Here is an 18,112-nt window from a genome sequence, read left to right as displayed (position 1 = left end):
ATTCGCATGTTTTTCCTTACTTGCACTTTTATGAGCTTTATTTGTCCGAATCAGATGTTATGTTCCTGTGTTTTTCATTTGATCATTGTAATTATGCCTATTTCACGTTTGAGGGAGAGGGAGAAAGAATGACAAGCGACAGATGAAAATACGTGATGGGGGGGGGGGGGGGCGGGGTAAGATTCTAGTTTCTGTAACTTTCTGATGATTTATATGTTTTTGTTGAATAACCTTTAAAACACATTTTGCTCGTTAGTATTTTTTTGTATGTAGGAAGTAAAATGTGATTCTAGTATTTTTTCAAAACAAGCTTCATAGGAGAATTTGGATATCAATCTTGTCAGCGCCGGATGAGAAATTGCTAGGGAGTGATCTTTCTGCTTGAATATCGATGTTGAGACATTCAGTGAAGGATAATTATAGGTCTCAGAGTGGGTAGACTTAAGGAGAGGGAATAACAATTCATGATTATCTTGAATAATGCAATGATGGTTTGTAATGAAAATTTTATTAAGGCTTAAGGTACAAATTATTAGGGGAGTGTTGGGAATCTACCGCTGATAGCAGACAGAGCAGGGTATATAAAGGTTCCATGAGCCTAATTACAACAGGAGGGCTAAAGATATTCATTCGACCCAACCCATTCGAATTTTTTTTCAATTAGATATTGCTGATTGACAAAAGTGTATGAATATGATTGAAAATCTAACACTGATTCTAAAAATGGTAACAACTGAACTTCCCTTGCCCAAATCGGGAAGATATAAAATGACTTTGGAACTATTTTTTTGACTGGCGGACGAATTAGGGCTATTTTACTGTTACAGTCGATAAATTTGATCCCATCATAGTTATCTTCATAAATGGCGATTTATTTTTAAAATGAGCCGGCTACGATACCCTTCTCTGGTCAGATATATATCCTATCCAATGGTAGTAAACATTCGGCCCTCTAATTTCACGTTTATTTTTTATGAATTTTTCAAAAGTGTCATTTTAACACACAAGTCTATGGGGAATGTTTTACGCGCGTGACACCATAACGATACCGCTTTGAAACTTAAATGTCTCCCTCTCAAGGTCACGTTTTTATTATGTATCTTCAAACATAGCCACCACAACCCTAGCCCCTCCCTCTCTCTTTCTATCTTTTATTCTACTCTGACTTCCGCAAAAATGTGCACCCACTTTCCCTCGATGTCTCTTTTTATCTCTCTCCCTCTTCTCACTATCTCTACTATTGTTTTGAGTGATATTTGTGAGAATAATAGACATCCTCCTTATCATTTTGTCATTATTCTTAATATCATTGATATTATGATTTACTCCCCCTTTTCCTCACAATCGTCGTCGCCATCATTACATCTGCTGCTGTTCTTATTATTTATTTGGAGCACATTTTGTTTTCTAGTTGAAAATAATACCAGTAAACCTCAACATGGAATAAAATCTCATGAAGTGGATAGGGTTATCCAGAGAAACATCTTGAAGATGGAAAATCTTAACTTTGATAACATTTTCTTCTAGAATGTGAGCGAAAGAAAACAATGAGGAACAATGAATGTTTTCATGGTGATTTTATTATCAGATGGTGCCAAAATATGAGTTATAGTGGGACTACTTTCTGCGTAGATGTAGTTTTCTTGCGAACCATCGCTTGACACGCCTCCATCTACTTGGCCGTTGGAGTTTGTCGATTTGAGTTTGGATGGTATCAAGGCTTGGGCGGTGATCAGGATCATTTGCCATGCACTTAGATCCTATCTTGGTCAGTGTTCGAACCACGGGAGAGTGGAGATCTGAAGTTAGGAGAAACATAAAGAGAAGCAAAGGAAACGGAGATAATTATGCATTGAACAAAATGATATTCAATGAATGGGTGAAAATCAAAAGGAGAATCAAGAAAATGGTTGCGGTTTAAATATTTCATGAACAGATTTTTTTTTAGACATGTATTATTTTGTGAACAGCGAGTTTTCCATTCAATATATGAGATGGTGATAAAGATTCGATAATTACCTTCGAATATCTCTCCCATATCCGAAAAGATACGGCCGATCGAAAACACGTCTGAAGCAACTGATGTCGGCTGTTCATCCAGGACAACCTCAGGTGCTATGTAGTCCGCCTCCCCTCCGTGCACATATGCCATTTTCAGTTCTTTGGTGACCCCAACCATTTTTGCTGGTGCCGTCATTGTGCTCGCCATGCCGAAATCGATGATGACGGCGTTGTATCGTTTGCCGCGTTTTTCTAACAGCACGTTATCATTCTTCAAGTCATTATGGAGAAGTCCGTGATCATGGAACTCCTTCATTCCCTTGACGATATCCTCTGCGATCTTGACAACGTTGCTGACTGATAGACGTGGTGGTGCGTGGAGAGGGTAGCCAGTGCCTGTCTTCTTGCATCCGATGAACTCGACGGCCTGGCAGAGTTCGTTTCCGAGGTCTAGCGTACCCCATAACTTTGGAAAGTAGGGACTTCCTGACAACAACTGTTGGATCAGTGCCTCCTTTGTAGCTCTGGTCCTTGTTGCCTTGAGTTCCTCAACCATTTCACCGGGCGAGGCAAAATCGTCTGACCAAGACGGTTCTTTGACCGCAAGAGGGACGCCTGTGGAACGATGACGTGCTAGAAGGACGCGACCGTAGCTGCCCCGCCCAATCTCCACGAGCGTTTCCAGGCTCTGCCAAATGAATGAAAAAATGTCCTTCAATCCAACTATATAGAAAGGGTAATTCGTATTAATCGATTGAAGTGTGTGTCAATGTTTTGTGTTTACATTTAGGGTTCAAATCTTAAGTAAAAATAAAATTAATACAACATTATCATTATCTATTTTAACTTGTCTTTCCGATCTAAATCAGTGTCATATTTGAGATATTGTGCATGTATTAAAGATGATTTTGATCGGCATTACCTTTACAGTCCATTCCATGTCAAAGGTCGAGAGGTCATCGAGTTTGAGAGTTTGACATGTGACGCTGGTTTGCAGCATTTGGATGACCTCTTCGTCAACACTCTTGTTCTCGTGGACAGGTATCTGCGTTGTCGGCTTGCTGTCACAGTGGCTACAAGGTAAGAACAAAATACATTATGCATAGTTATTACCCCCGAAAACTAAGCTCTTATATATCGCAGAATGAAGGCTGTGAATAGCTATATCCGTGGAGATTTTATAAAGTATTTAGTAACTGACATTTCAATGAAACATCGATTCGTCAAATAGGCAACATTCAAAGTGAATGCAATTTTAGAAGCTACACCCCCCCCCCTAAAAAAGTCCTACCTTAAGATAGAGGTCGATTTTTCAGGAGTGTGGGTTTCCTGGTCCTTCGCCTCAAGGAAATCACCACCAGGGTAAGCTTCAGCTTCTTGCTTAGCTTTGACTAACTCAATGGCTTGAAGGATCTCATCACCGTGATCCGACACTGGTCCTTGGGCTAGTCGTCGAGGCCGATTTGCCATGCGTTGAGCTCTTCGTTTTCTCTGAGCTGACATACTGATGTCTGCCATTTTCAAAGTTTCTGAGATAGTTATTGGATAATGATACGTAAAATCATTTGTGACATAATCATGCGATGCTCTGAAACAAGTTAGGTTCAGTAAGTCGACATATGTATTCTTAGATTCGATTTCAAGCAACATGACTAGAAAATCACTTGACTTTTTTTTCTTTCTTTCACTCTCTCCTTCTCCCTCAATATAATTAATTTCCCGTCAATCTTTACGTCTTGTGTAAATTGACTAGATATTTTGGATTTCTTGCAAATAACTTGTTAAAACATGTTGAATAGGTGTTAAACTATTGTGTAAAAAGAATTAATTTAACTCAATCTAATAAGATTTGATAGTTTTCAGGAGCGATCCGTTGCAATTCGATTACCTGGTCAGAAATGGCCAATTTACTTGAGAACGAATCGATTGAATTGGGTAATTCAATTGAAGAAAAGTTTCGAAAGCGAGGAAGAAGCAATAGTTGCACTCCGAGAGCTAAATCAAAACTGAGACAAGGAACGTCACTGTTTGTTACTCAAAGATACCATTCAAAGTGCGCCCTTGTCAACCATTGTTTCGTCATTAGCTTAAAACTTTCAGCCAATGAAAACGCGTACCCAACATGAGCGTAGAAGAATCAGTGTTGCATACCCTATTGACCATTGTGTCGTCATATTAGGTCAAAACTTTCAGCGAATGAGAGCGCGTATCAAACGGCACATTTCCCAATATATTGTGCGCGCCGGAGAATCAGCGTACAAAACCAAAATTTTCTGGCGATTCGAAAACACAAGAGTGTCGATTCGCATGTTTTTCCTTACTTGCACTTTTATGAGCTTTATTTGTCCGAATCAGATGTTATGTTCCTGTGTTTTTCATTTGATCATTGTAATTATGCCTATTTCACGTTTGAGGGAGAGGGAGAAAGAATGACAAGCGACAGATGAAAATACGTGATGGGGGGGGGGGGGCGGGGTAAGATTCTAGTTTCTGTAACTTTCTGATGATTTATATGTTTTTGTTGAATAACCTTTAAAACACATTTTGCTCGTTAGTATTTTTTTGTATGTAGGAAGTAAAATGTGATTCTAGTATTTTTTCAAAACAAGCTTCATAGGAGAATTTGGATATCAATCTTGTCAGCGCCGGATGAGAAATTGCTAGGGAGTGATCTTTCTGCTTGAATATCGATGTTGAGACATTCAGTGAAGGATAATTATAGGTCTCAGAGTGGGTAGACTTAAGGAGAGGGAATAACAATTCATGATTATCTTGAATAATGCAATGATGGTTTGTAATGAAAATTTTATTAAGGCTTAAGGTACAAATTATTAGGGGAGTGTTGGGAATCTACCGCTGATAGCAGACAGAGCAGGGTATATAAAGGTTCCATGAGCCTAATTACAACAGGAGGGCTAAAGATATTCATTCGACCCAACCCATTCGAATTTTTTTTCAATTAGATATTGCTGATTGACAAAAGTGTATGAATATGATTGAAAATCTAACACTGATTCTAAAAATGGTAACAACTGAACTTCCCTTGCCCAAATCGGGAAGATATAAAATGACTTTGGAACTATTTTTTTGACTGGCGGACGAATTAGGGCTATTTTACTGTTACAGTCGATAAATTTGATCCCATCATAGTTATCTTCATAAATGGCGATTTATTTTTAAAATGAGCCGGCTACGATACCCTTCTCTGGTCAGATATATATCCTATCCAATGGTAGTAAACATTCGGCCCTCTAATTTCACGTTTATTTTTTATGAATTTTTCAAAAGTGTCATTTTAACACACAAGTCTATGGGGAATGTTTTACGCGCGTGACACCATAACGATACCGCTTTGAAACTTAAATGTCTCCCTCTCAAGGTCACGTTTTTATTATGTATCTTCAAACATAGCCACCACAACCCTAGCCCCTCCCTCTCTCTTTCTATCTTTTATTCTACTCTGACTTCCGCAAAAATGTGCACCCACTTTCCCTCGATGTCTCTTTTTATCTCTCTCCCTCTTCTCACTATCTCTACTATTGTTTTGAGTGATATTTGTGAGAATAATAGACATCCTCCTTATCATTTTGTCATTATTCTTAATATCATTGATATTATGATTTACTCCCCCTTTTCCTCACAATCGTCGTCGCCATCATTACATCTGCTGCTGTTCTTATTATTTATTTGGAGCACATTTTGTTTTCTAGTTGAAAATAATACCAGTAAACCTCAACATGGAATAAAATCTCATGAAGTGGATAGGGTTATCCAGAGAAACATCTTGAAGATGGAAAATCTTAACTTTGATAACATTTTCTTCTAGAATGTGAGCGAAAGAAAACAATGAGGAACAATGAATGTTTTCATGGTGATTTTATTATCAGATGGTGCCAAAATATGAGTTATAGTGGGACTACTTTCTGCGTAGATGTAGTTTTCTTGCGAACCATCGCTTGACACGCCTCCATCTACTTGGCCGTTGGAGTTTGTCGATTTGAGTTTGGATGGTATCAAGGCTTGGGCGGTGATCAGGATCATTTGCCATGCACTTAGATCCTATCTTGGTCAGTGTTCGAACCACGGGAGAGTGGAGATCTGAAGTTAGGAGAAACATAAAGAGAAGCAAAGGAAACGGAGATAATTATGCATTGAACAAAATGATATTCAATGAATGGGTGAAAATCAAAAGGAGAATCAAGAAAATGGTTGCGGTTTAAATATTTCATGAACAGATTTTTTTTTAGACATGTATTATTTTGTGAACAGCGAGTTTTCCATTCAATATATGAGATGGTGATAAAGATTCGATAATTACCTTCGAATATCTCTCCCATATCCGAAAAGATACGGCCGATCGAAAACACGTCTGAAGCAACTGATGTCGGCTGTTCATCCAGGACAACCTCAGGTGCTATGTAGTCCGCCTCCCCTCCGTGCACATATGCCATTTTCAGTTCTTTGGTGACCCCAACCATTTTTGCTGGTGCCGTCATTGTGCTCGCCATGCCGAAATCGATGATGACGGCGTTGTATCGTTTGCCGCGTTTTTCTAACAGCACGTTATCATTCTTCAAGTCATTATGGAGAAGTCCGTGATCATGGAACTCCTTCATTCCCTTGACGATATCCTCTGCGATCTTGACAACGTTGCTGACTGATAGACGTGGTGGTGCGTGGAGAGGGTAGCCAGTGCCTGTCTTCTTGCATCCGATGAACTCGACGGCCTGGCAGAGTTCGTTTCCGAGGTCTAGCGTACCCCATAACTTTGGAAAGTAGGGACTTCCTGACAACAACTGTTGGATCAGTGCCTCCTTTGTAGCTCTGGTCCTTGTTGCCTTGAGTTCCTCAACCATTTCACCGGGCGAGGCAAAATCGTCTGACCAAGACGGTTCTTTGACCGCAAGAGGGACGCCTGTGGAACGATGACGTGCTAGAAGGACGCGACCGTAGCTGCCCCGCCCAATCTCCACGAGCGTTTCCAGGCTCTGCCAAATGAATGAAAAAATGTCCTTCAATCCAACTATATAGAAAGGGTAATTCGTATTAATCGATTGAAGTGTGTGTCAATGTTTTGTGTTTACATTTAGGGTTCAAATCTTAAGTAAAAATAAAATTAATACAACATTATCATTATCTATTTTAACTTGTCTTTCCGATCTAAATCAGTGTCATATTTGAGATATTGTGCATGTATTAAAGATGATTTTGATCGGCATTACCTTTACAGTCCATTCCATGTCAAAGGTCGAGAGGTCATCGAGTTTGAGAGTTTGACATGTGACGCTGGTTTGCAGCATTTGGATGACCTCTTCGTCAACACTCTTGTTCTCGTGGACAGGTATCTGCGTTGTCGGCTTGCTGTCACAGTGGCTACAAGGTAAGAACAAAATACATTATGCATAGTTATTACCCCCGAAAACTAAGCTCTTATATATCGCAGAATGAAGGCTGTGAATAGCTATATCCGTGGAGATTTTATAAAGTATTTAGTAACTGACATTTCAATGAAACATCGATTCGTCAAATAGGCAACATTCAAAGTGAATGCAATTTTAGAAGCTACACCCCCCCCCCTAAAAAAGTCCTACCTTAAGATAGAGGTCGATTTTTCAGGAGTGTGGGTTTCCTGGTCCTTCGCCTCAAGGAAATCACCACCAGGGTAAGCTTCAGCTTCTTGCTTAGCTTTGACTAACTCAATGGCTTGAAGGATCTCATCACCGTGATCCGACACTGGTCCTTGGGCTAGTCGTCGAGGCCGATTTGCCATGCGTTGAGCTCTTCGTTTTCTCTGAGCTGACATACTGATGTCTGCCATTTTCAAAGTTTCTGAGATAGTTATTGGATAATGATACGTAAAATCATTTGTGACATAATCATGCGATGCTCTGAAACAAGTTAGGTTCAGTAAGTCGACATATGTATTCTTAGATTCGATTTCAAGCAACATGACTAGAAAATCACTTGACTTTTTTTTCTTTCTTTCACTCTCTCCTTCTCCCTCAATATAATTAATTTCCCGTCAATCTTTACGTCTTGTGTAAATTGACTAGATATTTTGGATTTCTTGCAAATAACTTGTTAAAACATGTTGAATAGGTGTTAAACTATTGTGTAAAAAGAATTAATTTAACTCAATCTAATAAGATTTGATAGTTTTCAGGAGCGATCCGTTGCAATTCGATTACCTGGTCAGAAATGGCCAATTTACTTGAGAACGAATCGATTGAATTGGGTAATTCAATTGAAGAAAAGTTTCGAAAGCGAGGAAGAAGCAATAGTTGCACTCCGAGAGCTAAATCAAAACTGAGACAAGGAACGTCACTGTTTGTTACTCAAAGATACCATTCAAAGTGCGCCCTTGTCAACCATTGTTTCGTCATTAGCTTAAAACTTTCAGCCAATGAAAACGCGTACCCAACATGAGCGTAGAAGAATCAGTGTTGCATACCCTATTGACCATTGTGTCGTCATATTAGGTCAAAACTTTCAGCGAATGAGAGCGCGTATCAAACGGCACATTTCCCAATATATTGTGCGCGCCGGAGAATCAGCGTACAAAACCAAAATTTTCTGGCGATTCGAAAACACAAGAGTGTCGATTCGCATGTTTTTCCTTACTTGCACTTTTATGAGCTTTATTTGTCCGAATCAGATGTTATGTTCCTGTGTTTTTCATTTGATCATTGTAATTATGCCTATTTCACGTTTGAGGGAGAGGGAGAAAGAATGACAAGCGACAGATGAAAATACGTGATGGGGGGGGGGGGGCGGGGTAAGATTCTAGTTTCTGTAACTTTCTGATGATTTATATGTTTTTGTTGAATAACCTTTAAAACACATTTTGCTCGTTAGTATTTTTTTGTATGTAGGAAGTAAAATGTGATTCTAGTATTTTTTCAAAACAAGCTTCATAGGAGAATTTGGATATCAATCTTGTCAGCGCCGGATGAGAAATTGCTAGGGAGTGATCTTTCTGCTTGAATATCGATGTTGAGACATTCAGTGAAGGATAATTATAGGTCTCAGAGTGGGTAGACTTAAGGAGAGGGAATAACAATTCATGATTATCTTGAATAATGCAATGATGGTTTGTAATGAAAATTTTATTAAGGCTTAAGGTACAAATTATTAGGGGAGTGTTGGGAATCTACCGCTGATAGCAGACAGAGCAGGGTATATAAAGGTTCCATGAGCCTAATTACAACAGGAGGGCTAAAGATATTCATTCGACCCAACCCATTCGAATTTTTTTTCAATTAGATATTGCTGATTGACAAAAGTGTATGAATATGATTGAAAATCTAACACTGATTCTAAAAATGGTAACAACTGAACTTCCCTTGCCCAAATCGGGAAGATATAAAATGACTTTGGAACTATTTTTTTGACTGGCGGACGAATTAGGGCTATTTTACTGTTACAGTCGATAAATTTGATCCCATCATAGTTATCTTCATAAATGGCGATTTATTTTTAAAATGAGCCGGCTACGATACCCTTCTCTGGTCAGATATATATCCTATCCAATGGTAGTAAACATTCGGCCCTCTAATTTCACGTTTATTTTTTATGAATTTTTCAAAAGTGTCATTTTAACACACAAGTCTATGGGGAATGTTTTACGCGCGTGACACCATAACGATACCGCTTTGAAACTTAAATGTCTCCCTCTCAAGGTCACGTTTTTATTATGTATCTTCAAACATAGCCACCACAACCCTAGCCCCTCCCTCTCTCTTTCTATCTTTTATTCTACTCTGACTTCCGCAAAAATGTGCACCCACTTTCCCTCGATGTCTCTTTTTATCTCTCTCCCTCTTCTCACTATCTCTACTATTGTTTTGAGTGATATTTGTGAGAATAATAGACATCCTCCTTATCATTTTGTCATTATTCTTAATATCATTGATATTATGATTTACTCCCCCTTTTCCTCACAATCGTCGTCGCCATCATTACATCTGCTGCTGTTCTTATTATTTATTTGGAGCACATTTTGTTTTCTAGTTGAAAATAATACCAGTAAACCTCAACATGGAATAAAATCTCATGAAGTGGATAGGGTTATCCAGAGAAACATCTTGAAGATGGAAAATCTTAACTTTGATAACATTTTCTTCTAGAATGTGAGCGAAAGAAAACAATGAGGAACAATGAATGTTTTCATGGTGATTTTATTATCAGATGGTGCCAAAATATGAGTTATAGTGGGACTACTTTCTGCGTAGATGTAGTTTTCTTGCGAACCATCGCTTGACACGCCTCCATCTACTTGGCCGTTGGAGTTTGTCGATTTGAGTTTGGATGGTATCAAGGCTTGGGCGGTGATCAGGATCATTTGCCATGCACTTAGATCCTATCTTGGTCAGTGTTCGAACCACGGGAGAGTGGAGATCTGAAGTTAGGAGAAACATAAAGAGAAGCAAAGGAAACGGAGATAATTATGCATTGAACAAAATGATATTCAATGAATGGGTGAAAATCAAAAGGAGAATCAAGAAAATGGTTGCGGTTTAAATATTTCATGAACAGATTTTTTTTTAGACATGTATTATTTTGTGAACAGCGAGTTTTCCATTCAATATATGAGATGGTGATAAAGATTCGATAATTACCTTCGAATATCTCTCCCATATCCGAAAAGATACGGCCGATCGAAAACACGTCTGAAGCAACTGATGTCGGCTGTTCATCCAGGACAACCTCAGGTGCTATGTAGTCCGCCTCCCCTCCGTGCACATATGCCATTTTCAGTTCTTTGGTGACCCCAACCATTTTTGCTGGTGCCGTCATTGTGCTCGCCATGCCGAAATCGATGATGACGGCGTTGTATCGTTTGCCGCGTTTTTCTAACAGCACGTTATCATTCTTCAAGTCATTATGGAGAAGTCCGTGATCATGGAACTCCTTCATTCCCTTGACGATATCCTCTGCGATCTTGACAACGTTGCTGACTGATAGACGTGGTGGTGCGTGGAGAGGGTAGCCAGTGCCTGTCTTCTTGCATCCGATGAACTCGACGGCCTGGCAGAGTTCGTTTCCGAGGTCTAGCGTACCCCATAACTTTGGAAAGTAGGGACTTCCTGACAACAACTGTTGGATCAGTGCCTCCTTTGTAGCTCTGGTCCTTGTTGCCTTGAGTTCCTCAACCATTTCACCGGGCGAGGCAAAATCGTCTGACCAAGACGGTTCTTTGACCGCAAGAGGGACGCCTGTGGAACGATGACGTGCTAGAAGGACGCGACCGTAGCTGCCCCGCCCAATCTCCACGAGCGTTTCCAGGCTCTGCCAAATGAATGAAAAAATGTCCTTCAATCCAACTATATAGAAAGGGTAATTCGTATTAATCGATTGAAGTGTGTGTCAATGTTTTGTGTTTACATTTAGGGTTCAAATCTTAAGTAAAAATAAAATTAATACAACATTATCATTATCTATTTTAACTTGTCTTTCCGATCTAAATCAGTGTCATATTTGAGATATTGTGCATGTATTAAAGATGATTTTGATCGGCATTACCTTTACAGTCCATTCCATGTCAAAGGTCGAGAGGTCATCGAGTTTGAGAGTTTGACATGTGACGCTGGTTTGCAGCATTTGGATGACCTCTTCGTCAACACTCTTGTTCTCGTGGACAGGTATCTGCGTTGTCGGCTTGCTGTCACAGTGGCTACAAGGTAAGAACAAAATACATTATGCATAGTTATTACCCCCGAAAACTAAGCTCTTATATATCGCAGAATGAAGGCTGTGAATAGCTATATCCGTGGAGATTTTATAAAGTATTTAGTAACTGACATTTCAATGAAACATCGATTCGTCAAATAGGCAACATTCAAAGTGAATGCAATTTTAGAAGCTACACCCCCCCCCCTAAAAAAGTCCTACCTTAAGATAGAGGTCGATTTTTCAGGAGTGTGGGTTTCCTGGTCCTTCGCCTCAAGGAAATCACCACCAGGGTAAGCTTCAGCTTCTTGCTTAGCTTTGACTAACTCAATGGCTTGAAGGATCTCATCACCGTGATCCGACACTGGTCCTTGGGCTAGTCGTCGAGGCCGATTTGCCATGCGTTGAGCTCTTCGTTTTCTCTGAGCTGACATACTGATGTCTGCCATTTTCAAAGTTTCTGAGATAGTTATTGGATAATGATACGTAAAATCATTTGTGACATAATCATGCGATGCTCTGAAACAAGTTAGGTTCAGTAAGTCGACATATGTATTCTTAGATTCGATTTCAAGCAACATGACTAGAAAATCACTTGACTTTTTTTTCTTTCTTTCACTCTCTCCTTCTCCCTCAATATAATTAATTTCCCGTCAATCTTTACGTCTTGTGTAAATTGACTAGATATTTTGGATTTCTTGCAAATAACTTGTTAAAACATGTTGAATAGGTGTTAAACTATTGTGTAAAAAGAATTAATTTAACTCAATCTAATAAGATTTGATAGTTTTCAGGAGCGATCCGTTGCAATTCGATTACCTGGTCAGAAATGGCCAATTTACTTGAGAACGAATCGATTGAATTGGGTAATTCAATTGAAGAAAAGTTTCGAAAGCGAGGAAGAAGCAATAGTTGCACTCCGAGAGCTAAATCAAAACTGAGACAAGGAACGTCACTGTTTGTTACTCAAAGATACCATTCAAAGTGCGCCCTTGTCAACCATTGTTTCGTCATTAGCTTAAAACTTTCAGCCAATGAAAACGCGTACCCAACATGAGCGTAGAAGAATCAGTGTTGCATACCCTATTGACCATTGTGTCGTCATATTAGGTCAAAACTTTCAGCGAATGAGAGCGCGTATCAAACGGCACATTTCCCAATATATTGTGCGCGCCGGAGAATCAGCGTACAAAACCAAAATTTTCTGGCGATTCGAAAACACAAGAGTGTCGATTCGCATGTTTTTCCTTACTTGCACTTTTATGAGCTTTATTTGTCCGAATCAGATGTTATGTTCCTGTGTTTTTCATTTGATCATTGTAATTATGCCTATTTCACGTTTGAGGGAGAGGGAGAAAGAATGACAAGCGACAGATGAAAATACGTGATGGGGGGGGGGGGGCGGGGTAAGATTCTAGTTTCTGTAACTTTCTGATGATTTATATGTTTTTGTTGAATAACCTTTAAAACACATTTTGCTCGTTAGTATTTTTTTGTATGTAGGAAGTAAAATGTGATTCTAGTATTTTTTCAAAACAAGCTTCATAGGAGAATTTGGATATCAATCTTGTCAGCGCCGGATGAGAAATTGCTAGGGAGTGATCTTTCTGCTTGAATATCGATGTTGAGACATTCAGTGAAGGATAATTATAGGTCTCAGAGTGGGTAGACTTAAGGAGAGGGAATAACAATTCATGATTATCTTGAATAATGCAATGATGGTTTGTAATGAAAATTTTATTAAGGCTTAAGGTACAAATTATTAGGGGAGTGTTGGGAATCTACCGCTGATAGCAGACAGAGCAGGGTATATAAAGGTTCCATGAGCCTAATTACAACAGGAGGGCTAAAGATATTCATTCGACCCAACCCATTCGAATTTTTTTTCAATTAGATATTGCTGATTGACAAAAGTGTATGAATATGATTGAAAATCTAACACTGATTCTAAAAATGGTAACAACTGAACTTCCCTTGCCCAAATCGGGAAGATATAAAATGACTTTGGAACTATTTTTTTGACTGGCGGACGAATTAGGGCTATTTTACTGTTACAGTCGATAAATTTGATCCCATCATAGTTATCTTCATAAATGGCGATTTATTTTTAAAATGAGCCGGCTACGATACCCTTCTCTGGTCAGATATATATCCTATCCAATGGTAGTAAACATTCGGCCCTCTAATTTCACGTTTATTTTTTATGAATTTTTCAAAAGTGTCATTTTAACACACAAGTCTATGGGGAATGTTTTACGCGCGTGACACCATAACGATACCGCTTTGAAACTTAAATGTCTCCCTCTCAAGGTCACGTTTTTATTATGTATCTTCAAACATAGCCACCACAACCCTAGCCCCTCCCTCTCTCTTTCTATCTTTTATTCTACTCTGACTTCCGCAAAAATGTGCACCCACTTTCCCTCGATGTCTCTTTTTATCTCTCTCCCTCTTCTCACTATCTCTACTATTGTTTTGAGTGATATTTGTGAGAATAATAGACATCCTCCTTATCATTTTGTCATTATTCTTAATATCATTGATATTATGATTTACTCCCCCTTTTCCTCACAATCGTCGTCGCCATCATTACATCTGCTGCTGTTCTTATTATTTATTTGGAGCACATTTTGTTTTCTAGTTGAAAATAATACCAGTAAACCTCAACATGGAATAAAATCTCATGAAGTGGATAGGGTTATCCAGAGAAACATCTTGAAGATGGAAAATCTTAACTTTGATAACATTTTCTTCTAGAATGTGAGCGAAAGAAAACAATGAGGAACAATGAATGTTTTCATGGTGATTTTATTATCAGATGGTGCCAAAATATGAGTTATAGTGGGACTACTTTCTGCGTAGATGTAGTTTTCTTGCGAACCATCGCTTGACACGCCTCCATCTACTTGGCCGTTGGAGTTTGTCGATTTGAGTTTGGATGGTATCAAGGCTTGGGCGGTGATCAGGATCATTTGCCATGCACTTAGATCCTATCTTGGTCAGTGTTCGAACCACGGGAGAGTGGAGATCTGAAGTTAGGAGAAACATAAAGAGAAGCAAAGGAAACGGAGATAATTATGCATTGAACAAAATGATATTCAATGAATGGGTGAAAATCAAAAGGAGAATCAAGAAAATGGTTGCGGTTTAAATATTTCATGAACAGATTTTTTTTTAGACATGTATTATTTTGTGAACAGCGAGTTTTCCATTCAATATATGAGATGGTGATAAAGATTCGATAATTACCTTCGAATATCTCTCCCATATCCGAAAAGATACGGCCGATCGAAAACACGTCTGAAGCAACTGATGTCGGCTGTTCATCCAGGACAACCTCAGGTGCTATGTAGTCCGCCTCCCCTCCGTGCACATATGCCATTTTCAGTTCTTTGGTGACCCCAACCATTTTTGCTGGTGCCGTCATTGTGCTCGCCATGCCGAAATCGATGATGACGGCGTTGTATCGTTTGCCGCGTTTTTCTAACAGCACGTTATCATTCTTCAAGTCATTATGGAGAAGTCCGTGATCATGGAACTCCTTCATTCCCTTGACGATATCCTCTGCGATCTTGACAACGTTGCTGACTGATAGACGTGGTGGTGCGTGGAGAGGGTAGCCAGTGCCTGTCTTCTTGCATCCGATGAACTCGACGGCCTGGCAGAGTTCGTTTCCGAGGTCTAGCGTACCCCATAACTTTGGAAAGTAGGGACTTCCTGACAACAACTGTTGGATCAGTGCCTCCTTTGTAGCTCTGGTCCTTGTTGCCTTGAGTTCCTCAACCATTTCACCGGGCGAGGCAAAATCGTCTGACCAAGACGGTTCTTTGACCGCAAGAGGGACGCCTGTGGAACGATGACGTGCTAGAAGGACGCGACCGTAGCTGCCCCGCCCAATCTCCACGAGCGTTTCCAGGCTCTGCCAAATGAATGAAAAAATGTCCTTCAATCCAACTATATAGAAAGGGTAATTCGTATTAATCGATTGAAGTGTGTGTCAATGTTTTGTGTTTACATTTAGGGTTCAAATCTTAAGTAAAAATAAAATTAATACAACATTATCATTATCTATTTTAACTTGTCTTTCCGATCTAAATCAGTGTCATATTTGAGATATTGTGCATGTATTAAAGATGATTTTGATCGGCATTACCTTTACAGTCCATTCCATGTCAAAGGTCGAGAGGTCATCGAGTTTGAGAGTTTGACATGTGACGCTGGTTTGCAGCATTTGGATGACCTCTTCGTCAACACTCTTGTTCTCGTGGACAGGTATCTGCGTTGTCGGCTTGCTGTCACAGTGGCTACAAGGTAAGAACAAAATACATTATGCATAGTTATTACCCCCGAAAACTAAGCTCTTATATATCGCAGAATGAAGGCTGTGAATAGCTATATCCGTGGAGATTTTATAAAGTATTTAGTAACTGACATTTCAATGAAACATCGATTCGTCAAATAGGCAACATTCAAAGTGAATGCAATTTTAGAAGCTACACCCCCCCCCCCTAAAAAAGTCCTACCTTAAGATAGAGGTCGATTTTTCAGGAGTGTGGGTTTCCTGGTCCTTCGCCTCAAGGAAATCACCACCAGGGTAAGCTTCAGCTTCTTGCTTAGCTTTGACTAACTCAATGGCTTGAAGGATCTCATCACCGTGATCCGACACTGGTCCTTGGGCTAGTCGTCGAGGCCGATTTGCCATGCGTTGAGCTCTTCGTTTTCTCTGAGCTGACATACTGATGTCTGCCATTTTCAAAGTTTCTGAGATAGTTATTGGATAATGATACGTAAAATCATTTGTGACATAATCATGCGATGCTCTGAAACAAGTTAGGTTCAGTAAGTCGACATATGTATTCTTAGATTCGATTTCAAGCAACATGACTAGAAAATCACTTGACTTTTTTTTCTTTCTTTCACTCTCTCCTTCTCCCTCAATATAATTAATTTCCCGTCAATCTTTACGTCTTGTGTAAATTGACTAGATATTTTGGATTTCTTGCAAATAACTTGTTAAAACATGTTGAATAGGTGTTAAACTATTGTGTAAAAAGAATTAATTTAACTCAATCTAATAAGATTTGATAGTTTTCAGGAGCGATCCGTTGCAATTCGATTACCTGGTCAGAAATGGCCAATTTACTTGAGAACGAATCGATTGAATTGGGTAATTCAATTGAAGAAAAGTTTCGAAAGCGAGGAAGAAGCAATAGTTGCACTCCGAGAGCTAAATCAAAACTGAGACAAGGAACGTCACTGTTTGTTACTCAAAGATACCATTCAAAGTGCGCCCTTGTCAACCATTGTTTCGTCATTAGCTTAAAACTTTCAGCCAATGAAAACGCGTACCCAACATGAGCGTAGAAGAATCAGTGTTGCATACCCTATTGACCATTGTGTCGTCATATTAGGTCAAAACTTTCAGCGAATGAGAGCGCGTATCAAACGGCACATTTCCCAATATATTGTGCGCGCCGGAGAATCAGCGTACAAAACCAAAATTTTCTGGCGATTCGAAAACACAAGAGTGTCGATTCGCATGTTTTTCCTTACTTGCACTTTTATGAGCTTTATTTGTCCGAATCAGATGTTATGTTCCTGTGTTTTTCATTTGATCATTGTAATTATGCCTATTTCACGTTTGAGGGAGAGGGAGAAAGAATGACAAGCGACAGATGAAAATACGTGATGGGGGGGGGGGGGGGCGGGGTAAGATTCTAGTTTCTGTAACTTTCTGATGATTTATATGTTTTTGTTGAATAACCTTTAAAACACATTTTGCTCGTTAGTATTTTTTTGTATGTAGGAAGTAAAATGTGATTCTAGTATTTTTTCAAAACAAGCTTCATAGGAGAATTTGGATATCAATCTTGTCAGCGCCGGATGAGAAATTGCTAGGGAGTGATCTTTCTGCTTGAATATCGATGTTGAGACATTCAGTGAAGGATAATTATAGGTCTCAGAGTGGGTAGACTTAAGGAGAGGGAATAACAATTCATGATTATCTTGAATAATGCAATGATGGTTTGTAATGAAAATTTTATTAAGGCTTAAGGTACAAATTATTAGGGGAGTGTTGGGAATCTACCGCTGATAGCAGACAGAGCAGGGTATATAAAGGTTCCATGAGCCTAATTACAACAGGAGGGCTAAAGATATTCATTCGACCCAACCCATTCGAATTTTTTTTCAATTAGATATTGCTGATTGACAAAAGTGTATGAATATGATTGAAAATCTAACACTGATTCTAAAAATGGTAACAACTGAACTTCCCTTGCCCAAATCGGGAAGATATAAAATGACTTTGGAACTATTTTTTTGACTGGCGGACGAATTAGGGCTATTTTACTGTTACAGTCGATAAATTTGATCCCATCATAGTTATCTTCATAAATGGCGATTTATTTTTAAAATGAGCCGGCTACGATACCCTTCTCTG

The 18,112-nt window shown here is 39.2% G+C and overlaps 2 protein-coding genes across 2 annotated transcripts in view; one reads left to right on the top strand and one right to left on the bottom strand.

Moving 5' to 3' along the window:
- Positions 1-1,617: 1,617 nt before the first annotated feature.
- LOC129265848 (probable serine/threonine-protein kinase DDB_G0280461) lies at positions 1,618-2,557 on the bottom strand. Its single transcript, XM_064101463.1, has 2 exons — positions 2,020-2,557; positions 1,618-1,799 (listed from the first exon to the last, which is right to left on the bottom strand). Exons 1-2 carry the CDS (start codon positions 2,555-2,557, stop codon positions 1,618-1,620), a joined length of 720 nt encoding a protein of 239 aa, XP_063957533.1.
- Positions 2,558-2,626: 69 nt separating this feature from the next.
- The window catches only part of LOC135154646 (uncharacterized), a 43,898-nt gene continuing 28,412 nt past the window's right edge, over positions 2,627-18,112 (top strand). Inside the window, exons 1-5 of the mRNA XM_064101462.1 lie at positions 2,627-2,631; positions 2,932-3,081; positions 7,232-7,381; positions 11,532-11,681; positions 15,832-15,981. Of these exons, the coding sequence (XP_063957532.1) occupies positions 2,627-2,631; positions 2,932-3,081; positions 7,232-7,381; positions 11,532-11,681; positions 15,832-15,981 (605 nt within the window). The remainder of the gene's footprint in view (positions 2,632-2,931; positions 3,082-7,231; positions 7,382-11,531; positions 11,682-15,831; positions 15,982-18,112) is intronic.

Source organism: Lytechinus pictus, chromosome 7 (assembly GCF_037042905.1).
Source record: "Lytechinus pictus isolate F3 Inbred chromosome 7, Lp3.0, whole genome shotgun sequence".
Lineage (NCBI taxonomy): Eukaryota > Metazoa > Echinodermata > Echinoidea > Temnopleuroida > Toxopneustidae > Lytechinus > Lytechinus pictus.
This window is presented reverse-complemented; position numbering and strand designations above follow the sequence as displayed.

Coding starts and splice junctions, on each gene's coding strand:
- LOC129265848 (XM_064101463.1), bottom strand. CDS start 2,557: ATGGTTGAGGAACTCAAGGCAACAAGGACCAGAGCTACAAAGGAGGCA. Junction 1,800..2,019: donor TATGGGAGAGATATTCGAAG/GTAATTATCGAA, acceptor TCCTAACTTCAG/ATCTCCACTCTCCCGTGGTT.